The sequence below is a fragment of the Athene noctua genome, chromosome 1 (assembly GCF_965140245.1).
Source record: "Athene noctua chromosome 1, bAthNoc1.hap1.1, whole genome shotgun sequence".
NCBI classification, from domain to species: Eukaryota; Metazoa; Chordata; class Aves; order Strigiformes; family Strigidae; genus Athene; species Athene noctua.
Genome location: NC_134037.1, coordinates 205,276,362 through 205,303,254, shown reverse-complemented (window position 1 = coordinate 205,303,254; position 26,893 = coordinate 205,276,362). Strand labels below are relative to the sequence as shown.

Below are 26,893 nucleotides of genomic sequence, written 5' to 3'. Positions count from 1 at the left end.
TTTGCACAAGCTGGTTTTTATAGGAGTGCTGACAACATGCACTACACTTTTTGCCCACCCAAGCCATGAAGACTTTTACAATTTGCTTCCTGTGGAATGCAGCTCTCTTAGTGGATGAAAAGGAGTCTAAACACTTAATTTGTGTAGGATAACTGGATTTAATTCCAGGAGCCAAGAGCACTGTAGGTAGCAATATTCCCCTGGCAATTTTTTGTTTGCCTTTGTCTAGGGTCTGTTCTCGTTTGAACTTTTCTCTCAGGCTGTCTGGACTGACTGATTTCCTGACGCACTATTTCCTCTTGTCTCTCTCCATTGTTCGCGCAGGCTGTTTGAACTTCAGTCATTCTTCAGTTCTCTTCTCTGCTTTGTCACCTTCATGTGCAAATATGCATTAGTTGCTCTGCTGCAGAGTAGTAAGTTATCACCTTCTTTAGTTATGTCTGCGGTGCCATACTATGGAGGTTTTCAGTTTAACCTAGTTGCCTGGATGCTCTAGTACATATTATTTTCATGCCTTTGTAACTCCATTTCGCCTCCTGTATCTGCAAAAGTAAAATGGGGGAATAAACAGGTGAGCATTGCTTTTTCAGAGTCAGCTTGCTAGTTAAATTAGATGGTCCAAGGATCTCTAGTGTTTTGGAAGACATTGGAAGTTAGTCTCTAAAACCATTACAGTGTTTCCACCACAGATTCCCACCCCACCCCACTCCCCCCCCTCACATACAGGCTCTAAACCAAACAAAGAAACTGGGTTAAATAAAAATAAATAACAAACAGTCCTACTTAGTCCCATTTTTTTAGTGAGACCTCTCGTGGCAGTACTGATGAGGTTGGTTGCTGGACTTGTAACCAAAAAACCAAAGGCCTTCTAATTAGAAGAGTTTGAAAGCATCTCTAAATAATCCTGAACAAACCACACACCTAGCCACTATGCAGCATTGTCACAGATGAGCCAGATGTAGCTATAATGCAGTTAGAATGAAAACCAGAGTGAGGAATACTGCTTAAAGCAACTCACTTTTATTGACAGAGTATTGTAAGGCAAGGAAAATATGTTTGCCAGATTTTTTAAAAACAAGATTTGCAGCAAGAATGATTCAGAAAGATCAGCAATTCAATATATTATTGAACTTTCAAAGATACTATCTTTTATAAATCCGATATTTATCTTTTGTCATATATACAAAAGCTCAACTTAAGCACAAAACAACACAAAATAATGGATTTGTATATGAAGTTTTGTTGATGGTTCATAATCTAGTAAACAAGAGAATGCACATGTTCTGTTGCTATAGAGTTACAGCTGACTAGATTTAAACTTAAATATACCCCAAAACACACAAAAAAACCACAAAATACAGATGTGTTCAATATGACTATTCTAAAAAAAATCGAAACCATGTTCAACCATACACAGGGAAAAAAACATTGATAGATGCCAAGAAAACTGTATTTTATGGCCAAAACTAATTTTGCATTTATGGTGAAGGCATCTGTGAAATCAACACTGTATTCTGACCACTCTACATTAATATTTTGGCCAGAAAACATTGCAAGCACTGGCTTTTGTCTGCTTTTTAAAGGATATATTTTTAAAGTGGTGATGTACATTGACTGTGAGCCTCTTACAAGATCTCACATCAGGCCATGTTAGAGCAACCTATCATTTCCATAGGAAACAACAGTAACAGAAAGGTCCCAGCTATGCTAAAAAACCCAGTCAGGGTCCGAGCTACAAAATCTGCAACCTCTTAGTTCTTCCCTGTGGGAAGAGCACATTTTTATCCCACATTTTTAGACAGCCTGAAATTCTGAAACTAACAAACTCTGCTGCATATTGTGACTTTTCCACCTCCGTATCTGTTTAGCATTGGCCTTTCACTGGAAAAACTTAGGAAAGGGATAGCTGCTTTTCACCAGTGATAATGTAGCACTATTAGTGCTTCCTAAAATAAAAGAAGGCTAACATGTCAAAATATGATGCATCTGGATAAAAGGGACAAAGGTACTTAACCACAGTACAGTATCATGCCTTAGCTTTGCAGGGCTGTAGCATGAGTACTAACATGTGTAAGTAAAATTCACTTCTACCTGTACAGGCAAAACTGAACTGTATTTTAAAAGCCATACAATACTACTCTGTAATTAGAACCCGCAACATGCTGATTTTTATCACATAGACAATAAGAGTGTTATCTTACGATTACACAAGGAAATGGGACCCAATTAACATGAGAATAATGTCACCATATATATAACCAGTATATTCTGAAAATGAAGCATAAACTATGTTTTTCACACGGAGGTCTTTTGCTGGATACTTTAATGCACAGTTTTCATGTCTTATTTTTCTTTTTTTTCCTGTTTTCTCTATGAAAATCAAGCTCTTTGCATAATTAACTGAAACCCAAAGATATTTACATTTTAAAAGCCAATCATTCACCTTCTAATTTTAAAATGAGTTATCCTGTATCTTGCATATTTAAAAAAAGGTCCAGAAAAAGCTCAGAATTGTAATTCAGAATCTGTACTTTTTAGAAATACTTCCCTTGAACATGAAGTCGGTGCTGACCTCTTCAGGTCATTTGTGAATAATAAAATCTTTCTAAAGAAACTTTACTAAATAAGAACTGAGGGAAAACACAAAAAGAAGAAATACATTACCGCTGTATTGTAAAGTGTTGCCACTTTATGGTATAGGTTGAAGAAAACCACAAAGGTGTGTATATCAAAATACGTTTTCATTATGCAGCGACAGAACATATGAAATCTTTCAATGCTCTCTGCTAAAGGCAATATAGTCTCTCTAGCTTTGTTAGTACTGCTATTGTATACAGGTTTCTTAAAGTACAGTTAGTACCTATAGAGGTGAATTCTAACATACAAGTGTGTGCTATGCTTCATATGGCAGAAGGATAAGCATTTGAAAAAATTTGACATTGATTTTAAAGAAATCATATATCACACAGCATCTTCAATTCTAAACATAGAAAATTAGATTGTACTTGAAGTGCAGTATGACTTAGTTTTTTCTCAGATATCAAGAAGGTCCTCTCCACTTTCATCACTCTCCACAGTTAATTGTCTTGTCCACCATTTCTTGACTTCCGATCCACAAGAAGCAGCATCAGACATAGGATTCATTTTGCATACAACAGATTTCATAGTTGAACGTCCACCAAAGCGAAGGTTGACTGAAGACACTGAATGGCTTATTGGTTTGGAGGCTATGAAATTAAACAGAAAGTTCTGTATTAGAGTAGATCTGCTTCCTGAACATTTTTGCTTAGAATTCAGGTATACAGAACTAGCTGGACTGGGGTAGCTTTAAAATGATTTAGTGCAGAAAGAGTAGTGCTCTGTTCTAATGTGGGGTTTTTTTCAGCTCCAGCTGTTCACACTGCTCCCACTAATCTGCTGGCAGAGCCATTTAACTGAGTGGTGCTTCATTTCCTTTTGCTGGGATAGCTGATGCAATAGATCTCTTCTTACCTTGTTACTTGAAACCTAAATGATTCGGGCAGTACTTGCATGAGCTGACCTGCTGGCAAAATGGTGAAAGTGGTAAGTGCCAGAAAAAGGGAGAGAAAAGTGCATTTATGGGTGGCAGCTCCACCTAGAAAGTGGTATGTAACTATGGTCTAGAGGTAGAAACCAGTACAAGGTGATGGTATGGCTTTAGGAAAGCACTAAACCACATGCGTAAATATATAAAACCCACAGTTGATCTTAATGATGCTATTCATGATCTTAAATAGCTGGAGGCAGACTACTTATCATCTGCTGGGCTGTACTGTGCATGGAAGTGACACTCCTTTTCTGGGACCATCCACTGAGGAACATTCAGGATTGACATGTCCAAAATCAGTGCTAAGAAAGGAAACCCTGAACTCCTAATTCTCACTTGAAAAACCTAGCCAGTACAGTAGTACTACTCCTCCTTAGCATGCTCTCTCTTTTACTATTTTTCCCTGTTCCAACAAAATGCTGATCTCTGCTGCTCAGCGACACTTAAGTGGAAAACATGGACTGAAAGCTATTAAGCTCTTCTCTTTCTTCGACAAGTACTCTGGTCACAAAAGTAGGGCTAATGGTACTCATAGCATGACTAACTCTTCTACTTCCACCTAGGTGTGATTAGAGTCTGAACAGTGGCAGCCTTTGAAGGCAGTGCTCTGACTCAGAATAGGACTCATTGATGCAGCTGAAAGCAGGTTGATGTGCACACACCTAACCTGCTGGTCACGAGTGTGGCAGGCAGCAAAGGTCAATATGCACTTTAAGAGAGAATATTTCAGGTGGTGGAGAGTGCTCCTGAGATAAAGACTTGACAAGGCCTCAGACTGTACCTATGCTCCTCTCCCACCCTCCTATAAGCACCCTTCTATAGGGCATAGTCTAGCCTTTCTTTTCTAGCAGACCCTAGTTAGTAGAATAACTTGAAGATGTTTTCTGTTTCTGAGAAAATAAACAGGAAATGTACACCTGGACAATTGCTGGCTGAATTGAATATATAAAAATGTATTATTATGGTCTAAGGTATAAATCATATACCTGGTATGCTCAGACAAGACAAGGCACTCAGCAGTTATTACTGTTGTTAGGAAAAACTTCATCCATTTTCACTGTGCTTTATACAACACAAGAGAACTCTAAATGCACAAGATGCTATCCAAACATATGGGATGGTACAGCCCCCAATCCAAAGATCCTGAGCAAATCTATGCAAAAATAAAAGAACCCAACCACCTGCACATGGCAGTGCTTGAGCCCATCTTCCAAACTTTCAGAATTGTGAGGAAGGGGAGAGATTGCTGTATTGCATCATACATGAAGGTAGAAAAATGTGGATGTGGGTGCAAGCAGCAGGTGGGATGTAGAACTGTGAATCATGAAGCCTCTCAAGGCTGTGTTGTTGTACAGCAGTGATTTGGCATGGGGTGACTCTACTGATAAACATTTTTCACTTACCTGATGGCAAACGCCATTGTCCAAATTTCCGCTGAGGTTTCCCAGCATCTGCAGAGTCTTGTCGATAGCCACCCCTGTCAGAAAGTGTTGGGCTAAGGAGCTGCTGCTGGCTACTTGTCTGAAGAGAGAAAAAAGAATCTCAGTCATAGTTCCCATTGCATGGGGACAATCCTAAGAAGGGTTATCTTTCTATTCTGTTTCCAAGCTTTATACATGAATACAAACAACACATATTGCCATTTGTTAAGGCAGCATGGTTTCTATTCTTTACTGCCCTGGAAAACTACTAATAGTAGGAAAAAAATAAAAAAAACATTTGGGCTCAATTCCATTATACAGTCCCACTGAGGGGTACAAAATTGTTCTCAGCTTTCTACAGTGGAGTCCTTATGTTGTACCTTCTTCATTTCCTAACCTGGAAAAGCCCAGGACTCCTACTCAGAGGACCCAGCATGCTCAGTGTTATCACTCTCAGTGTAAACACTGCTTCAGAATGCTTGAACAGGAAAGCTTCACATCCCTGATCCTGTACACATCTCATGCTAGAGCTGAAAGTTGGTGCTGCCAGAGTTGTACAGCTGAGCTGGCCCTTTATGGTGCTAGCAAGACAGCTAACTAAGCTGGGGAATTACTGCCTTAGACCATCTTGCCTTTACATCTGAAAGCAAAGACTGAAGCAAGCCAAGATACTGCTTTCAACTTTTCCAGTTAAAATGATCTTTAAAAAAGAACAAATAAGAAACATGGAAGTTTTCTGAATTTGTTCTGAGTAGTTGATAATATTCTGGTTAACATACCTCTGGCTGTGCACTGCTATCCTGATTAACAGCATTCATATCTTCACTTGGCTGTGTTGTCTCAATGCTGGGAGGGTTCAGAAATCGGCTCAACTCCTGTTGTTGACTCTCTCTCAGACTATGGATAATGCTGCATGACTGTTGTTGTTTCTGTCAAGGTACAATATGTGACAACAAAGATGTTTTCATTGGTGTGTCACGGGTGTTTGATTTTTTTTAAAGCTTTCTAAATATTTAATCAGTGAGCGCAAGATGTGGACACCAGGTGCAATGATAAAGATACATGTATCAGATGGTTGCTATTTAAATAAAGTGACTTCCAGCATTTGTCTGACCTTTATGGAGGGAATAGAGGATGAAACTTATAAACTGTATTAAGTGGAGAGCAAGTTGCTCAATTGTTGGTTTAAACCTAGAGTTTGAAAACATATAAAGTTTTGAATTTATGAGTTAAAAGTTCTTGCAAAGTAAGAGAAACAAAGAAATTGGTAGAGATTCTATAAAAATTACATGAAGACAATGAAAAAATTCTAATTTCTTTCAGGGACTTTGCAACAGGCTGTCAATAAGACTGAATGAAACAGTAGTGGAAATCTTGGGAGTATAGATTTACAGTACAAATAGAAAAACAAAACCACTACCATTATGATCTTATGATCTAATTTGCTTTTAAATTAAAATAAACAGCCCTTAGGAAGGGTTTCACTTTCCTGGGTAGTTTTCACATGCTCCCTCTAGAGAGACTTAGAGACTAAGAAGAGAATTTGAAAATGTATATTAACTTCCATAATTACATTCAGTTTATAAAAGGTTCATATAATGTGAAATGATCTGAACCATATTATTAGATTGAAATGAATAGCATATTTACTTTAACATAGCGTAATTCAATATCATAATGAAATGAACAACAGAGTTGAACAAACCCAGGATTGACAGCTGAGATTAAATTTACTGCCATTATTATTACAGAGATGAGATCAAAATGAAACTATCTATTTGAATATGCCTTGAACATTGACATTTCAGCTGGAATGTACATTACATTCAAATTGTCCATTATGGTTTTTTATAAATTTACAAACTGAAAAAGTCAGATCCCATGATCGTAGATCTCTGTGGAAATCCTCCGCTCACAAGAAGTAAGCTTTTATAAAAATAAAAAATATATGCATCAAAACCTGGACTCAGCCTCACAGTAACTGAAAAATCAGTCATTAAAGCAACCAGCTTGTGACTTTTTATATAAAGAAAGAGATGGTTTGGGAAGAAAAGTAGAGAATAATTTCAAAACCTAATTCAAATTTCCTGAAATTTTTTAATAGACATTTAATCCAAGACAAACTTTGACCAGCACATACTGTAGCTATCCTGAGCAAAGGCAAAAATGTTTCTGGCAATCCGAAGCATTGCATAAACACAGTACAGAAGTACTGGCTAGGTCTTTAATAGTAAATTAAACAGACTGGGATTTCCTGCAGTGCTGAAGCCAAGTGACAGGCCAGGACTTGCATGATCTGGCTAATCTTCCCTCTACCACACAAGAGAGCTTCAACCACTGCCTCCTGGGAGCAGTCTCCACCCTGACCCACGCGGGGAGGGCAGTGATGCTCCTACGGCAGTGGTGAGGGCGACCATAAGGCAGTGCTGTGGGAGTGTATGAGTATGCATGGGCCAAAACTGTGCCAAGGAACATGCTAATGAGTATGGGTGACCCCAGTCCAGTCCTGAGCCAGTGCCTTGGCCCTGCTTAATTTACTGGCATAGACACAGCTACTGTGTGCCAGGTTCATATACCTGATGTACATGTACAGATTGCTCATTTGCACACACAGTTACTGTAATGGCTTGTTCAAATGATGTATCTTGATACAGGTTCCATTTGAAGAGTCATTTGCTGGTGACTGATCATGGTATCTTCTGCCAGCAGAGGCAAGGAAATGATACAATTACATTCTGTGAGGAAGGATTAGACCTATGGGGTTTCATCAAATTACACTGTTTTTTCTTTATTCCTTTGACTTTTGTCTCTGTGCATGCATCTTCCTGCTGCATTGAAAAGACAGATAACCTTTTGGCAGGAAGACAGTTTTTGCCTTCAAAAGACGCTTATTTTTGTAGTGCTTTCAATTGAACTGTAACATACTTTTTTGCTGAGTTAGCAACTGCTACATACTTCTTCACATAAATATTATTGTGACTTGAGAGTAAATGAAGCATAATGACAGTAAATTTCAGCGTTGCTTAACAGTACAATTTCTGCAACCATTTAGATCCTGGTTTAGCTTGACTTACTGCTCTGATTCGCTTTAAGCACTTCTTCAGCCACATGCGTATGGTCTGTTTGGCCACCTCCTCTTCTATGGTATATTCCAGTTGTTCCCTAGCAAGCAGCTCTTCCAGTTGAAGACTTTTTCTGATATCAACAGATCTATATGAAAGCATGCTGGAAGAAACATATATTTTTTTTTCAAATTCTGGTGACTTTTTAACTTTAGAAACACAAACCTCATAATTAAAATCTTAGTGCAAAAATATGTAATACAGGTATGTGCAATAAAATTGCATTTGAAGCTAAAAAATACTGAGATGCTTCCAGAAGCAATTTGTGATGCTCAAAACAAATGAAGACCCTACCACCTACACCTAGCTATCCAATATAGGTAAATTGCTGAACTGTAAGCAACTAGGGCATTTGTGGTGGTTATTTTTTTTTTCCCCTAAGTATTTATGCTTGGATTATGTTCCCATTTCTATTTTATTTCTAGTCAGATTCACTGCTGTGTTGCTATATGTGTGGCGACAACATTTCATTGCTCAGGATACAAGGCGAACACATGACTGCTGGTCATGTCAAACTGTCTCCAGTGAAAACATTAAAACTACTTAGAGCTGATTCCTTAGGACCTGTGTTTTGCATCACTAAAATTTTTGAAGGGAAAAAAAAAGAAAATCTAATTTTTGTATTACATTTAAAATGGTAGTCCCTCTGTGGCTACCAGTCTTGTCTTTTCCCAAGCCTAATGAACACCTGTTAGTCTGGAGAGAAATACAGGCCATTATACCTGTTGTACAAATTTAGACAAAATCTCAGAGTACCTCAGCACGTCATGGAAAGTGACATCACCACCATTATGAAGCCGTTCCATTTCATAGCACATGTGCTTGAACAGCAGCTTATCTTTGTCGAGATCCACCTCCAGCCTGCCCCGCAGAAGCCTCAGCAGAAATTTCACTCGGAAGGTAGGAATTACTCCCTGGGTAAAATTGCATAATAAATGGTAAATTATTACTGTGACTTAACAACCAACTCAGACATACAACTTCATCAGTGAGAGAAACGTTACTTCTCCAAAGACTCTGTGTCAAATCCTGGCCTATTTAAAAACTAAATATATATTACTGAAGAATATACACATGCAGCCAGCTCTTCAGCACATTCATGGAAGTCTTCACTGTTTTTTGACTGATAAACAATGACAGTCTGTGCTGTTAATTTTGTCAGGAATTTTGAAAATTGCTTGGGGATTTAGTTTCCCCATCTGTAATGAGAATTATATGCCCAGAGAGTTGCCTTTGAAAAACTGAAATTAAACTACAGTTTAAACATTCACATCCAGGCCTATACCTGGCTGTAAACCTGTCCCCTTCTCTGTGCATCTTTGGACAGGAGAATGTTGGATGTTCACTGGCTTTTCAAAGATCTTCTACTATAAGAGTCAACCTAGCACGTTACAATTTTTGTGACAATATTTTTGATCTGCTGTTAAAAAATTATGACTGAAAGTATTTCTCTCGAAACTGTGGTATCCATATTCTTTAAATATTTTGTTCTGCTAAATGAGCCAGACTGGAACTATTTTTTCTGTAATGTGTTGTTCCACATCAGAGAGAGATACTGTCAGTGCTGGGCATGACGGATGCAGAACTCTTCACCTCCATCAGTACAGACTGTGGCTTCCATCTCCAGTACAACCATGTGCCAACTACAAGTAATCAAGTTCTTTCACCATATTGTTGTTGATATTCAAATCTTAGTGATGTCATGAATCGTTCAGATGATGATTTAATTTGTGTGGGCATCTGAACAGCTCAGTCTCCCAGATGCTCTTCTCATCCCAGAATCACAGAATGGTTGAGGTTGGAAGGGACCTCTGGAGGTCACCTTGTCCAATCCCTTCTGTTTTAAGCAGGGCTTCCTAAACCCAGTTGCCCAGGACTGTGTCCAGACAGCTTCTGAATATCTCCAAGGATGGAGACTCCATAACCTCTCTGGGTAACCTGTGCCAGTGCTCAGTCACCCTCACTGTGAAAAAGTGTTTCCTGATGTTCAGAGAGAACCGCCCTTGTTTCATTTTGTGCCCATTGCCTCTGGTCTTGTCACTGGGCACCACTGAACAGCGCCTGGCTGTGTCCTCTTTGCACCCTCCCTTCAGGCATTTATATACACCCATGAGATCTCTCTGAGCCTTCTCTTCTCCAGGCTGAACAGTCTCAGCTCCCTCAGCCTCTCCTCATAAGAGAGATGCTCCAGTCCCTTGATCACCTTCATGTCCCTTCGCTGGACTCTGCAGTATGTCCATGTCTGTGTTGTACAGAAGAGCCCAGAACTGGACCCTGGACTCCAGGTGTGGCCTCATCAGTGCTAAGCAGAGGTGAAGGATCCTCTTCCTTGGCCTGTTGGCAATACTTTGCCTAATGCAGCCCAGGATACCGTTAGCCCTCTTTGCTGCAAGGTCACATTGCTGGCTCATGTTCAACTTGGTGTCCACCAGGACCCTCAGGTCCTTTCCTGCCAAGCTGCTTTCCAGCTGGTAAGTGCCCAACATGTACTGTGCCTGGGGTTGTTGTTCTTTAGGTGAAGGATTTGTCACTTCCGCTTGTCGAACCACATGAGGTTCCTGTCATCCCATTTCTCCAGCTTGTTTAGGTCCCTCTGGATGGTAGCATAACCTTCTGACACATCAGCCACTCCTCCCAGTCTCGTGTTACCTGCAAACTTGCTGAGGGTGCACTCTGCCCCATCATCCAGATCATTAATGAAGATGTTGAACAGGATTGGATTCAGTATTGACCCCTGGGTGTACACAACTAGTTACTCGCATCCAACTAGAATTTATGCAGCTGATCACCACCCTCTGGGCCTGGCCATTAGGTCAGTTTTCAGTCCACTTCATTGTATTTTCATCCAGCCCATACTTCATCAGCTTCTCTATGAGGATCTTATGGGAGACAGTGCCGAAATCTCAGCAAAGCCCTTTTGAAGATCAGACACATAAATGGATGCGTGTCTGTAGACTTCCAAGGGAACAACTCTCAGGGAGCTGTGAGGAAAGAATGAATTGCATTGATCCTACGAATATCTACATTTGTTTTTAAATCAACTATTATAAGAATTTCACAGTAGTAAAGAATACAGGTTAGTATTTGAAGGGCCATGAACAATGTTAGATCATGTTCAGTGAACTTTCAGAACTTGAACAATAACCACTCAGTGAGTTTTGTCATAATACTTTGCTTTCTCCATAAGTTTTTTCAAGGAAAAATATAAATTTACTGGATTTCTGTGCTCATTATCAAGTTTCTTACCTCTCTTTTGTCATCAACCATGTTCCATATAATTTGAAAATGCCTAAGGTCATTATAACTTAAAAGTTGATCTTCTTCAGTTGAGTAAAACAATGAGAAATTCTCCACAATGATAGCTGAAAACCACAGAATGAAAATACACTATAAAGAAAGCCTGTAGTTACATTCTAACTGGTTAACATCTATAAGCAACAATGAACTTCAACAGAGTATGAATTCTGTTGTGCAAACTTCACATTAATAAATGCCTTCAGCTTTATGTTCAGATGAGGATTTTCAATGGGTAATACACTGTCATGCTACAGCAATATTCATTGTGTTCACTCTTTAAAAGCTATATCTTCAATGCTGTTAAGGTGCCTAATCCAACATCTTCTAAGAGCAATTAGGTGAGTTCCAATGATGTGGGAAAAATGTTAACTGGAGAAAGGAAAAGCTCAAAACCCAGTATTTCTTACGGTAACGATACTCTACAAACACAACACATCTCTGTTCAAAAACGTTTCGTTCCCAAACTTCCTGAGCTTTAGCATACACCATGCCAGAGAAGCATCAAAAACATCATATGCATATAAAGTAACAGTGAAGGTACAAGGTAGCTGCATATCTGAATAGAGGACAACAGACTCACATCTAATATACTACATGCCAAGATGGATCTATTTGTTGTTAATGTATATTTTCACTTACCAACAAGCAAGTTTAGCATGATGTATGCAATGATGACATAAAATGAACAGAAATACATAAGAGCACCGGCATAATTTCCACAGTCTGTTTTCCAGTAGGTGCTGTTATCTGGTGTACAAAATGGAGGCTGAACCTTGAAGACAAAAAAACCCAGAGTCGATCAATCATAAAAAGAGATTCTTAATTTCTTTGCAATCAGTACAATACAACTATCATTTGTTTAAAGCTTCCCAATTAGGGAATCATACTGTGGGCATTATTGTGGGCAGGTTTCAGTTGTTCCTTTAGTAGTTATAATAGAAATCAGAAGACACAGAAACGTATGACAAAAACCGCCTAGGTGTGGATCTCGCTACCACACACAAAGCACACTGTGTATTATGTCACTGTGAAGAAGAAAGATGGTGCTCTGAAATGTGGTCAAAAAAGCTTCCCTGCCCATTATTTTTAAAAAGGAAGGTAATATGATTTTCATCACAGTGGAAATCACAGATCGAAATTCACTTGGGCAAAATAAAAAGGTTCAAGCACAAATTTTGAGGTCATTAAGACTACCATTCACATGGAATGAGCCAAAGCGTAGACATTAAAGACAAAGTTAATCTGAAAAGTCACTTTGCTCGAGTCAAAGTAGAGGTAACTGTGGAAAAACAAGTTACTGCAGTTCTGAGTTTGAAAACATATCTTTATTTTTGTTTTTAAATCATGTAATAGCCTAGCCCTATGAAATATCACACTGTGAGTGTATGACTGGAACTGCAATTTGTATTTCATGTTCTAACGTTTAGTGAACATTATATCCCTTGAAGAGATAAAGGCAATCACAACATTCCCTGTACGAAGCTAAGATACTGGAAACGCTTTACGATGCAAAGGTGTCTCCTGTTTCTTGCCTACTTTATCTCCGGCAGTATTGTATTTACCATGCAGTCATGCATAATTTTGTTCCAGTCTTCTCCGGTAACTATTCTGAAGAGTACAGTAATAGCCTTGCCAGCTGATGAAAAATTTGCATGTCTGTTTTAAAGAATAAGAGAGAGAGAGATCATTTCACGTCCCAGAACTAAAACATTAGCAAGAAAAAATGCAAATCATTTCCATTTTCTACTGTTCTACTATTTTAAACTAAAAATAGTTACAGTATTATTTGAATGAGCTCACTGAATTATTTATTCCATGACTTAAGATATAATAACTGAACTTTAGCTTCGACACATGTCTGAGTATTTTGGCTCATTTTATCAAAGAGCTAAAGCAGACTCAAAGCCAGATCCTATCTCCTGTGTCCATTCCCTTCCTGAATCCTGATGATGCTGTTGATTGGGAAATCTCCAGTTAACAGCCAGTTCACAGAAGTGTCCCCCCTCTATATCAGCCTGGTATATGATCCTGTTCCTGGGCGATGACAATAAGGTGTAGTAGGTACACTGTGTTTCAGCAGCTTGTGGCTAGCGCAGTGCTGCTTTGGAGCACATTCCAGCTGGCATAATGAACAGCTCTCAGTCTGCTCTGGGCTGGATCGAGTGTCATTTGGTCCAATGCACAAGGACTAGAAAAATGGCTCAGTGTTTCCTATCAGAAATTTTGTTTAGAGCTCTTCAGATAGACCTGGGAACTTGTCTGTTTTTTACCACTGACAACCTTCTCTCTAGCAGAAAGTGATTTTTTCAGGCTGTTTAAAGAACATCTCCATGAGGCAGTTAAGTACATACTGTACCTGTTAATGTTCTCTCCATACTTCACTGTACCAAATAAAACCACTCCAGCAAAAGCATAACAAAGAAGCAGTAAGAACATTCCCACTATGATGAAGAAACTCTTGTACATGCTGACAACCACAGTCAGAAGTAGCATTTTTAGTGTCACCTGGCAGGACAGAGAAAAAGCAATCCATGACACCATTCAGGAAAGCAGAGATAAAAGGGAAGTTACTGCACTTGTCATTTTGACAATGAATTCTTTACACATACACATTCATGGATGAGCCCAGTGAAATGGTACATTATGAATCTGATTGGAACTGAACATTTTGTCTTCCTCTGAAATTTAGTGTGCTTTTTACTTGTTAAGGAGATCAGCATATTAGTGTAATTTACAAGGTCAGGATGTTGTTACTCAAGGTTTATAAATAAGATAATACAGTGTAGGATAACACAGCAATAATACAACATAAGCTTAACTACAATATTCTAGGATGACTATACTCCAGAAGTATCAAAATTAGCATTGCATGAACAGCGGTGCAGTAAACTGGGCTTATCTGAAAGTGATGCTAACTGTTAGGTAGAAACCACAGATATTGCAGCCTACCTAAAGGAATAGAGAAGCGGATTTCCTTAAGATCAGCACAGCTTGGTTAAACTAGTAATTTGTCATGCAAGTTGTCCAAAAAACTTAAGAAGAGCGTGATTTCGGAAATTACATAGGCCATAGGCCTAGGTAATAGATATTACTTTCCCATGCATGCATATTGTACATTTTATTCTTGAAGAAGTTACTGCCCTAGATTGTCCTCCTAGCACCCTTAACCACTTTGGATGCTATGGAAAATTCTCTTTAATGGGACTGAGGGTAGCAATTTTCTTTAGAATCGTGCCAAACGAATAACTCACGATGACTTTTAGTCATCATATTGCATCACAACAGATAAATTAGTGAAAACAATACAGGTTCTATCATGAGAGCACAAAAGACTAGGTTAAAACCTTGAAAAAACTTTAGAATCTGTCAGAAATCTTTGAAGGGAATCACTTAGTCTGGCTGCATAGGAGAAGCAAGGATTTTTCATTTGACTTCCAAGGCTCTACAGGCTCTGTGTAGTTTGATTGAAAGAAAACTTTTTATCTTTACTGAACAAACCCTCTGACTTACTGTTCTTAACCCTGACAACCTAGTACAGCAGTTTTTTCATCACATTTACTTTAATATGTCAGACTTCACAGAAAATGTTTGGATAGTCTAAGAAGTTCTACTGCAAAAGAATGCAGTGTCACCACTTCTTAAACAAATGTGTTTGTTCTCTGCTTATGTTTATTCTGCCAGCCAACTCTCAATTACACCAGAGCAAATCCAAACACTAAAGAAATGTAAACTTTAGAAGTGACTTGCTTTGTCGCCATGCCAGTGTTTCCAGAAGAATATCTTGGCCCCCTTTAAATCAAATATAAATCCCTTACTGTGATAAGACATATATTGTAGAGACACAACACGCAGACCTGCACTCTGGAGGAAGAAATTTCTATAAGAGAGCACTATCATAACAAGATGAGTGCATCAACCACCACTCCACTAGTCTTGCAGAGAAAATAAATAAATAGCATGCACATCATGCCACACTGAAACGGCAAGGACTGAAAATAGCACAGTGTATGTTCAGAGTTTTAGGGAGCATTTTTAAAAAAACTGTGTGGTATTGCAGTTGCACTTTGTTTTGGAAAAAAAGGCAGCTTTTCCAGTAACCATAATATAGTGCTATTATACACAGTATACCTAAAATCCTGACATTTCAAAGACAGCATGTCAATTTGGAGATTGCTGCTTGAAGTCTCCTTTTTTTCTGCATATGAAATGAGCCTTACAGAATGTGCACTAGAGGTGTGTAGCAACTAGTCCTTTAGTCTACACATGAGCACTGCAGTGGTTGTAGTTCCTAATTTATACTTACATGCTTCCCACAAATCGAGAAAAACCTGAAGACAATTACGCATGCCCCCATCATGTATGTGTATGCATTCTGGAACAGAAACGCAGAAGACTTAATACATTGTCCCCCAGAGATCTCATGGAAAGATCATGATAATTGGTCTTTTACTAATGTAAAGCAGCTACCATATGAAATAAGAACTCATAAATAGTAGCACCAATATTTCAATAACAGTGAGGCAGTAAGAAACTAACAAAGATGCTCTACCACTTCAAAAACACCAACCCAACCTCCCCCACACATAAACCCAAAAAACCTTCAATCCTCTATTATCTGGGCTGTAGTTATGTCCAGGAGCCCCAGTCTACTTGTCTAGGAAGTTGTTGGCTTACAGAAACTCCTCAGGTCTTCCAAGCTACTCAGCAGCAGGGAGCAAACTGTGAATGTCAGGACAAAATGACTAATCACACAGGACAGGTTTTCCTTCAAACAGAGCTTGGGGGAGGCAAGAGAGGAGCCCTGCAGCCATTGCAGGGTTGTGACTTTGACAACCTGTGACTGATGACAAGTATGAACGATCTCTTTTCCTTCCCCTGTAAATAAGGGAAGCAGGGGTGAAGTCAAATTTAAAACCTGGGGTGGGATGAAGGGAGAGCTGATTTCTTCCCCTCTTCTCCATTAAGCATAGCCCCTAAAGCAAAAGCAGTGGTCCAGAATCACCGCTGGGTTTGGGACAGGTTGTATTGTTCAGCAATTTTGCATCTATACCTTCTTCCAGTTCTCTGCTCCTGGCTGGATTCTGTGCATTGCCTCTTTCTTCCTTGATACACCAGAGACTGCTGTTGGTAAGAGCTCTCAGTCTCTTCAGATTCCTTTCTCTCCTCACTCACATGCCTCCTAAAGACTTCAGTTTTCTACCATGTTTACAGACTGTACCTCATATCAATAAGACAACTTTTGTACTTTATCATTGCTCAAGACAACAATTCCTTCTTCTTAGCATCAAGCTTAATTTGTTTCAGCCATATTTCAGTCTTATTAAGCTCCCAAGGGTTTATCTGGATGTATAGCAGTGACCCTACTGCTGGTGCTTCACAGATAAAATCAAGCTTAATCACTGGAATTGTGTTTTGTAAATCTTACCAGTAAGGCAAAGTGAAGTATCACCCATATAACTCCAAGAGATGTCACCAAGAGATCATACCGATTTCTTCTGCTTTGCCAGAAGCCAGAAGGTGACATGGCAATAATCTTCATTGTGACCTATGGATAAAAACAATTTCTCAGTTGTACTGGAGAAATGGTTATTTCTTTCTAGAAGAACCTCTTCCATTCTCTGAAATGTTTGATTGCGTTCATCTTATCAAATAGTTTAAAATAACCGAGGGCAGGTTTCCTGTCATCTACCTGTTTCCATGTGGATAAGTTAGGCTGCTAGACTAACCAGAACATATAAGCTTCCCTTAGATGGAGGAGAACTGGTTCTTGTGGAAGACCACACATGACCAAGACCAGCAGATCAACAGTATTCTGGAACTCTCTCTCTCTCCATCAAGTATCGAAGGAAAGAGTGCAGCTGACCACCTCAGACTGAATGTTTAATGTATAGATTGCTGACGTGAATGTGGGCTTAAGATTTCTTATAGTTAAGCAAGTCATGAAGTTAGAAAATTATTATGTCAATAATACGCAGCTAAAAGAGGTAGTAATATCCTGTCTAGCTAGCTGTCTGTAAGCAGGCTAAAATCACATACACACATTTGAACTCAAGAATCTAATTGTGTTCTGTAGCACCTATAGTTCAAATTAATTAAAAAGCTTTCTCATACTGCAAATATTTCTTGCTTTAAGGAATAGTCTCAGCACCATCTGTACTCAGCAGCATATAAGAGATGAAAACTAAGAACAGCAAATGCTGTACATTTTGCAATGTACCTGGTAAAAGACAGTAGCCAAAGTGCTCGACATTTCCGATGCAGGTAATAGAAGTGCAGACAGGAAGCTTAAGAATAGATACTGATAAGAAATAGTCACAACAGCTAACAGATATTGATGTAGGGTGATGAATGTAGAGGGAACACTGGAGAGTTTCTCATACACAGTTTGTTTTAATCCTCAAAGCAAGTGTTACTATATAAAGGCTATAAATGTCAGGCATTCATTACATGATTTTTTTCCATCCTACCTTGCAACACTACCATTTAGCAGTATTCTTTACATTCTGAAATCTAAACCGTACATAAAGGATGCAAGTTTGAGGTAAAAGGCTGATTTTCCAGGGGTTTTTTTGCCATATAATTTCTGAAGTCTGCCACATGTTTTCTGAAGTCTGACTACAAAATGAAGAATATGGTCTCTGAATCTCTAATTATCATTTGAGGAAAGTGAAAGTATCTTGCCTCCTTCTATCCAGACAGCTGAGATGGAGCTAGATGCATGGGGCTGACAGGGAGCGGGTAAACGTCCTTGCCCTTCTGTAGCAGTTAGTGGAGGTAAGGGGACATCAGCCAGGATACCCAAAAAAGCTTCTGATGTCTTCAGTTATTCAGGCAACTGAATCCACACTACCTCTCCCTTGATCATGGTGACAGCTTAAATACCTGCCTCACATGTAGAATTTAAACACCTAAGTTCAGGTGTTTATAATCTTGAACTGAATACCATACTGTGCAAATGAATAATCACATCTCACTTTATTCTGTGATCACCAGCAGGGCAAAAGTGAAGTCTCCGAGTTTCTTCTATACCACACATACTGATGTGAGCAGTAGAGATTAAAACTGAATCCTTAGACTGGACACATGGCCATTAGCTAAGCAGAAAGCCTTGGCCTTCCTCATGGACCATGCCTGCTAGCGGTAGTCAACCATGTACATAGCAGACTCTGTAACCCTGCATTAGGGAGGATCCTGGGCAGGAAGCTGCTTCCTCTCTCCATAAATTGCGTGCACTCACAGTGTGATAGCTTGCCTGGTGAGACAGTCAACAAATTTTTCTTGGCTCTGACAAAGTTCCTTTGAAATTCTAGAAGTGTGTTTGTTTCCCCTGGCAGGATAAGAGAAAAAAATATTTCTAAAGACATAGTTACTAGGTAAATTAAAACCTGTCTGTGTATGATACAAATCAAACTTTTCTGTGTTTGCTCAGTCTCCCAAGAGATACTGATTTCTCCTGGGTAGGGAAAAAAGCAACAACATGGACATACTCTAGCTACAGCTGCTACAAGGTATTCACTTCACTGTTTATTCATCACTGCTGGCAAAACCTATCACTGGAACATAGGAACTGCCATAATGCATTAGAGCAGTAGGAAATGTAGTCTAGTCTGCTCTTTCTGACAGTGGTCAGTATCAGCTATTCAGAGGGGACTGAAAAGAAAAATACTCAACCACAAACTTATAAAAGAATTATGTACTAACCTAACCACAGAGGAAGCATCTTCTTTAACCTCATAAATGTGTCCTTTGTTACACTACGGATATCCTTATACATTAAAAAAAATGGGTTTAAGTCTTTAGATTCCAATCTTATGAAAACAAGCTTATTACACCTCGCATAGTGCTTGTGGTGACAATTTTTTCACATACGGACAACTGTTACTGCACAGGGTCCAGATTTGTGCAACAAAATACAGACAGTACTGGAATTTGATGTAGCTTATTAAAAGGTATTAAAATGAAATATGATACCTTAAAAAAACCCAAAACAAAACAGAAAGGTTTGATGATGACACAGCTACAGAATAGTGGGGATTAACACACCAAGCAAAATATAAATGGATCAAGCAGAACTTCTGTGATATAACACACACTTTGTGTTGTAGCGAGTGAATTTAATCTGAGATGTTCTGCAAGAAAAGAGTTCACTGGGTTCACCAAAACACACGTTGAAATGCTCAGAGTCGAATATATATAAAAGGACACAAAGTTCAAGGTGGTGAAGTATGACTATAGCAAATTAAAAGTTCAGTCCTACAATACATGTTTAAAGACAAGTGTCACAGAGAGTCCTAAATGTACATGTTCAGAAATAAAAACCGTTGTGAAGAATGAGACAACATCCCTAAAGACAAAATTAAATCTATACATACTAGTCTTAATCTCAAGAAGTCATAAAATATATTACTTTACCTCAAGGACAAAAATGAACGTGAAAACAACAGACATTGTTGCTAAAGGCACAGTCACTGGATCTGCAGCATCCCACTGAAATGCAAACAAAATCCGTTCATAGAAGAGTAGCTGTTAAACAGAACTAAATGCCTCTTCACTGTCTTAACTTTTCTTGCAGGTTTTGTTAATGAATAGATTTCACTTTAAAATATACTCAGACAAGAATGGTATCTTGGTATAGTCTTCTCTCACAGATTTACAGCTTAACTGGAAATCAAAAACAGTGGACCAGGCTACAAAAAGGCAGAAATTGACTCAGCTCCAAAAATTACAATTAATCTACAGTGATCTGTGGCAACTGAGATTGCGGTATCTAGAAATCACGTTTCTGTACATTCATCACAGTAATGGCTCAACTGATCGTTAACTGGTGTTAGGAAATGTGCAAGACATGCTATACTACAATGAAACGCTTAAAAGAAACACAATTACCTTAACTGATAGCAACACAGACTGGGCCAGAACAAGTACGGCAATAGTTCTCTTAAAAAATGGATGCTGAGTTATATCGTACATCTTAGCTCTAAAGCCATCGTTATCTGAAAAAGAAAGTTTGAGGAGGAGAATTAAAATACACAGTGGTATTTTTCCCCTATTTCTTGACATATTATCCATGTTCATTAGTGGCAAAATAATCCTTTACCAGTTTCAAAATACATTTCTAATTTTCTGCTACAATTTTCCATATCAAATAGGGCTTCAGAACATATAATTTCAAATACTGAATACCAGTGTTGCATGAAGGCTTTGGTACTTGTAGGGCAAGTGCATCATTCAACTGCTTTCAGGTTAATACATTCCATTCATATCATTAACAGCCAACTGCAAATATTTTTCATCTAGAAATTCATTTTTTCATTAAGGCTTATCCTAAAACCATCGAAGCACAACCTTTTTTTGGGTTGATTTTAATAGCCTTATGCAGAGATCTGTAGTTGGAGCCTGTTTCCACATTAACTTATGCACAACCTCCTAGTGGCCTCACGATTACAATTTTAATTTGAATTGCAGACTCCTGGGGAATTATGAACACTAGGGCTCAACATGAATAAAATCAGAATATCTTTGATACCCGGACGAGGTGGGAGATGAAGAGGTTGTGCTATCTTCAGTCTGCTTTTCAGATCTTCCCATCGTCTCTGATCTACAGTCAGTAAAGCTGTCCCCTTAATAAACAAAGAGAAGCATATAAAGCTTTTGTCATATAAAAGCTAGAACATTTAATGCTGTAAACATGAAAACAGCATTCTCTTTGGTGCCTGAAATAAAGTTACATATGCAACTCTCTTTAAATAACACACTGTTAGGGTAAAGGAGTCTAAAGTATCAGCTGTTACTCAAGCGGATTTCTGGATGCATTAGCTGTGAGTTTCTGGGACTCAACTGAGCAGGCACAGTTGTTGCTCTTTGTAGCAGCAGCCCAGTGTGGGCAGTGAAACGCTGTAGGAGATCTTCCATTTGACTGAACATAATTTGCCAGGAAGCACTGTTTTAAAGAGTGGTCAATTTTGTTCGGACTTTGCCGCAGAATATCCTGCGGCTTGTCAGTACCACTACAGTTTCTGGGAGAACAAGCCCTCCATGAGACCGCTCCTACTCTCCACAGCTCTTCTGCTTGCAGTGTAATTGAAATAAAATACTAGTATGCTATGAATCTACAAGAGCCCTCCACAAAGGAAGCATAAGGAGAAGTGGAGATACATCTTTAGAGTGGGCAGTGGTAGATGATAATGTGTGTAAGTGTTTTCATAACTTATAGCAGAAACAAGCAAACCCCAGACATAACTCAATGTTTAAAATGACCTTCAAAACAAAATGAGGTCCTCATCACTTCAGAGAACTGTAAAATCTCATGGAAGAAGTCTGGAGTTACAAAAACAAGGGAGACCTTTCCAAGGTAAATGTCACAAGCCTGTCTCCCAGACACTTGGCTGCTCCCCCAGTCAGCACTGAGCTGCACCAAACTGGGCGAGGGCTGGTGTGATCTTTGGGGCTCGTCTTGGCCTTGGCTTGTGTAGACGCTGGAACAGTAACTGGCTGTGTGACTGATAAGGTCAGGATTCCTCCCTCTCAGTGCCCATAATCTCTTTATGGAGCTGTGTCCCCAGATGGCACCTTGGAAGCAGGTGCTTTCCAACACAGTGTGGACAAAGTGACAGATGTAGGGATGCCTATTACCTGAGTCATGCCCAAACCGTACCATTTAGAAATGCTTAAATTAAAAGTCAACTCATTCACCCCAATGAGCATGTCTGGTTTATATTCTTGGAGAGTTTCTACTGCAAACAAGACAAAACGTGGCAAAAAGAGTGGACCTTTGTAGAATTTAGAAATAGTGATGCCAAGTTTCTCTACTGCTGAGAAACTACCTCCACCAGTGGGATCAGTATGAGGGGACCACTGAGCAGAGCCCCGTGAGTGGGACTACTGCTGAAGGAGCTGTGTTTGCATTTGGACTTTAACTCAAAACTGCCAGATAATATTTGAGTCAATCACATCTTCTCTGCCGACTGAACACACGGCACTTGGTAGCTGTGACAAGTGATAGGTGGGGTTTTTGAAATGGGGTGGTGGTGGAATGCTTTGTGCTACTGCCCTGTCACTGTGACAGCTGAGGAACCAGCCCAGAGCCCCCTGTGATACCTCCCAGTCCATCGTTTCCACAACTGCTGCACCAACAACTCACATGAAATACTATATTATATCTGAAAATATTTTGGTTTTGGTTTTTTTTTTTTTTAGAAAATTGTTCATTCCAACATAAAATAGTTTATTCAGTAATTGTCCAACTCTGACCCTCCTCAATAACTCCTGACACGACTCTAACCACGTATCAGCCATAAATGTTCTAAAGCCAACATCTGCTTAAAACACCGATAGCTTGGCCAAGTAACTAGTTTTAAGAAGATGAAACTTCACACAGTGGACTGTTTTGCTCTCTTCTTTCTGGACTAGTTGTCAGTCTTCTCTCTATCTTATTTCACATTTTTTTCAGTTCCTGGATATTTCCTCACTACTTGAATATTGATTGGGCTGAGATTTTCCCCCCCACTGCATAATTAACATATTCATCTTTTCAACTCAAATCTAAAGACATTTTGTTTTCCCTATAGCAAATACATAAAAAGTAACAAGTATTCAAGAAAAAAGAGAAAAACAAACATCACATGCCACCACAGCTACCTGAGATTACTAAAAAACAACTGAAGAAGCTGAACCAGATGACATAAATTATTTATACTGACTGCATTTTTAGTCTCATGTAAATTCAACAGAAATATTTTATGATGTGCCTGTTCAGTGTAATTCACAGGGAACTGTTACTATTGAGTAGCTTTTTTCATGTTCAGACTCATGCTTTCCCTGCATTCAGATATGGAATTGACGGAGGAGAGCAATCATAGCTGAAAAGGTGGCTGGAGTTTGAGGAAAATGTACAAGCAGAGAAAACCACCCCAAAATGATAAATGTAAAAATCAGATAATTTTCTGAAAATAATGGGAACCCTAATTCAGGCCTTACACCTCAGACTTACATATTTACACTGGCAGCTCATTCAGGGGTAATCTGGGCTAAAATGAATTGTTTAGTTATCTCCTGTGCTCATGATCCTTGTAAGCCTCATGTTCCCGCCTTCCTGTTCCCTCTCCTTTTGAATCACAGTGAACATAAAAAAACTTTTACTTTTCACATGAGTTTGAGCTGTTCTGTGTCTTTAAAGTGGCATATCTAGGAGGAGGGAATGAAATATGAATCTGCTACACAGCCACATATAATTAAGGGTATTTGTCCCCTGTTCATGTTCATATTGGATAAATCACTTCAAAAGTAACCTGTGGGTTGGCCCAGATCACCTTATTCCATAGCTGACAGTTGACTACACAGATGAATACTGAGTTATGAGTTAATGACACCTCACTAATTTGTGAAAGAAATCTCACAGGCTACCTTTGCAGGAGACAGGCTGACACAGTGAACTTGATCTTGTGAGTGACTGCTATTGAAAGAGTGGGAACCAAGAGCAAAAACACTGTCTAGGAGATTGACAGCACTTAGTAAGATTGGGCCTATTGTCACAAAAGCATAATAAAAGTCATACAAGTCAGGGCAAAGATCTACCTCCTCCAGTACCTTTTTTTCTATGACAATGGCAAAAGTAGATGCGTGTAGGTGTAGCAAAGCAACACAGAGCAGCAAGTGGCTCCTGATGATTCTCCATTGCCCACAAAGCTGGCTCAGAATTCATGACAGATACATTCAAGACCACATGCAAAACCAAAGGGGAAATGCAGCACCACTTCCTCACTCCTCAACACCACATGCACCACACTTCGACCGGGTAAAGACGTTTGATCAGCCATGATCAAAAGCTATTTAAAAGTGAACTCTGTAATGTGGTATTTCTTCTTCTTGCCTGTACTCCTGCCTATGAACAGGTTTTTGAGGAAATTTACCTGTGTAGAAAGTGTAAAGGGGAATGAAGAAACAGGATGTATTGTATATTGTAGGATAGAAATGCTCAGCTAACAGCTCAATAGAGTTTCATAAACTATGATGTACACGACAGAAACTTACTTAGTTAAATACATCACAGCTACAGAAGAATAACAAAAATAGTTTTAACATTTCAAAAATTATTTTAATTACCCTCAAATTAAATAAAATGACTTAATTTATTCTCAAGACTTGCTGAAAAATATTTTGTATCCATCGGTATAAGGTTGACACATTTGAAGGAAAAGTAACATTACAAAGCTGAACAGGGGCAAAAGCAGCTATAAAAATCCTGTTGAATTCTCATAACAGAGAATTTTCAGCTTTGTTAATTCACTATTCAAAATTTAGTGAATAAGAAAATAAATGAATAGTATATTGCTCCTTGTTCTCTAGAACAGATGTGTTTTAACAAGAATGACTGCACTTCATCTCGACAAAATTGCACTTAAGTCACGCAAATATAAAACTACCTTCTGAACAGCAGAGGTTTCAGGCTATTTGTTTTGCAATCTGCTTGACTTGATTTCATGGTGCCTTGCTTGCCCACATTGGACACACAGTAGTGTGCTGCTCAGATCCCTTCCAGGAGGAGTCAAGTGGTTTCCTTGAAGGGCAAACTCAGCAGTTGTGTTTGCTGCAGAGTTTGGGTGAGGGCCATAGTAGCGCCATGGCCAGCACCCAGTTTGTCTCCAGGACTAGCACTCTGGGTTGTCTTGCATCTCCAAGCCCCAGAGCACACAGTCATCCTTTCTCTACAGTGCCATGAATGACAAAAATATCACTCTAGCTAGCTGCAACACAGACATCTCATTATTTTGGGGACTTTGAACTGAAAGATGAAAAAAATTAGTAATTATGTCTTGGTGCCACAGTCCTATCCAGAGGATGCTATCTTTAACAAGTGTAGACTGTAATTAGCTGCTCTGCAACAATTCATCTGGGGACAGGTTTTTCTACTTTTCAGGGTAATGCAAAAAGCCCATGTGAACTGCAGGTTTTTTCCCTAGAACACCAACTACTTTTCTGTTTGAGTGATGGACAGTTTTATAATGTACTCTGCTGTTTGCCAGGAAAAAGCCACACGGCTTTACTTTGGATCTGAAATATGGCAATGGCAGACCTCTAATGAGACCCGTTAGTTGTAACACATACAAGCATAACAAATTGTTGCCTGCCACCGCATGTATGCCTACATCAAACTAAAACAGCAGAATGTGGACGATCTGTAAATACACTGTGTTTTAGGTTCAATCTCCATTTGGCAACATGGCTGCATTGTAAATAAACTCAGACAGCTTTGAAAGTGTGTGATGGATTGCTAGCTTCCCAGGTTTGAGTTTTGTAGCAAACATGGATCAGGTGTGTCTGAAGCCACACTTGCAGGCTTGTAGAATGTAAGATTGTCAAGTCAGTCTTAAAGGCAGACTTGCCAGGTAATGTAGACAGTGTAATATTAATTTCAGGTTTCTTACAGAGCCAGTTCTACACACAATAAAACATCTCACTTGGTACCTTGTTTTCATTGAAATTAGCGATGACAACTCCAACGAAAAGGGTCAGTCCAATCATGCAGCCAAGGAATACAAAAACATGAATGTAGATTCCATGGATCTGAATAGACAAAAGTAAGATTAATAGTTAAAACAAATCAAAGTATGTGCTGTAGAATTCAAAGACTGTGATGTGTTTCCTTACCGGCCCAACGCGATGAATAATAACATCTCTGACTTCCACCCAGCCTTTTAATGAAAGAACTTCGAATAGTGCCAGCATTGCATTTCCTACATTGTCAAAATTAAAATTCCGAGGATTTGCCCTGAAATGTAGTACACAAATAGGTGTAACTTCAACAATAAAGCTGTTCTTTCTATTTGTTACATTGATTGTTCATAGTCTAACATTTAAATACCTTGTAAAGTTGGTGTGATTGCCTTTAAAATATATAATTCAAAGTTCTGTCTCAAGAATGATAAAACAATATCAACAGCAATAAATATGGAAAGTCTTTTTTTTTTTTTATTCCTATGTATGTTTTATTTTCTTACTCAGAATCTGATTCACAGTAATAAAGCTTATAACAAGTTGCTGCATTTTAGTGGTTTTGGCAATGAAATTAGCAAAATACAGCATTCATGAAAAAACTGATCTGATGGCATTGGCTAGATCCCAAAATAAATTTACCTGGAGACCAGCCTCAAACCCACATAAATGATTCTGACTCCACAGTCAGCAAGATTGTTTAGAAAATCTGTTCTTTATTTCATTATTATCAGGAACTGATGATCGAAATCAAAATTTACTGAGAGGACATCACATCTTCTTGGCTTTCCTGTACCATATGCTCTGACCTTTTTTGTCAGCTGAGATTCAAGAGGATGCTTCCAGCTGAACGTTAAAAGTACCCTCTTTGGGCTAGGTTAGCACATTGTTCTGGCTCTACAATCTGAGACAAGTATTCCAAAGATCCCAATTAATTTTCAACAGTTTATAAGGTAAATAGTTGTATTCCAGAAAAAATTATCATTCGGTACTTC

General features: G+C 38.9%; 1 protein-coding gene across 1 annotated transcript in view; it reads right to left on the bottom strand.

Moving 5' to 3' along the window:
- Positions 1 to 1,048: 1,048 nt before the first annotated feature.
- The window catches only part of NALCN (sodium leak channel, non-selective), a 248,446-nt gene continuing 222,601 nt past the window's right edge, over positions 1,049 to 26,893 (bottom strand). Inside the window, exons 30-45 of the mRNA XM_074910888.1 lie at positions 26,055 to 26,175; positions 25,872 to 25,970; positions 20,935 to 21,028; positions 20,295 to 20,401; positions 19,821 to 19,895; positions 16,834 to 16,953; positions 15,712 to 15,780; positions 13,765 to 13,913; positions 12,971 to 13,064; positions 12,048 to 12,180; positions 11,358 to 11,473; positions 8,868 to 9,025; positions 8,064 to 8,214; positions 5,769 to 5,918; positions 4,972 to 5,089; positions 1,049 to 3,227 (exon numbers count right to left, since the gene is read on the bottom strand). Coding sequence (XP_074766989.1) covers positions 3,034 to 3,227; positions 4,972 to 5,089; positions 5,769 to 5,918; positions 8,064 to 8,214; positions 8,868 to 9,025; positions 11,358 to 11,473; positions 12,048 to 12,180; positions 12,971 to 13,064; positions 13,765 to 13,913; positions 15,712 to 15,780; positions 16,834 to 16,953; positions 19,821 to 19,895; positions 20,295 to 20,401; positions 20,935 to 21,028; positions 25,872 to 25,970; positions 26,055 to 26,175 — 1,948 coding nt within the window. The 3' untranslated portion in view covers positions 1,049 to 3,033. The remainder of the gene's footprint in view (positions 3,228 to 4,971; positions 5,090 to 5,768; positions 5,919 to 8,063; positions 8,215 to 8,867; positions 9,026 to 11,357; positions 11,474 to 12,047; positions 12,181 to 12,970; positions 13,065 to 13,764; positions 13,914 to 15,711; positions 15,781 to 16,833; positions 16,954 to 19,820; positions 19,896 to 20,294; positions 20,402 to 20,934; positions 21,029 to 25,871; positions 25,971 to 26,054; positions 26,176 to 26,893) is intronic.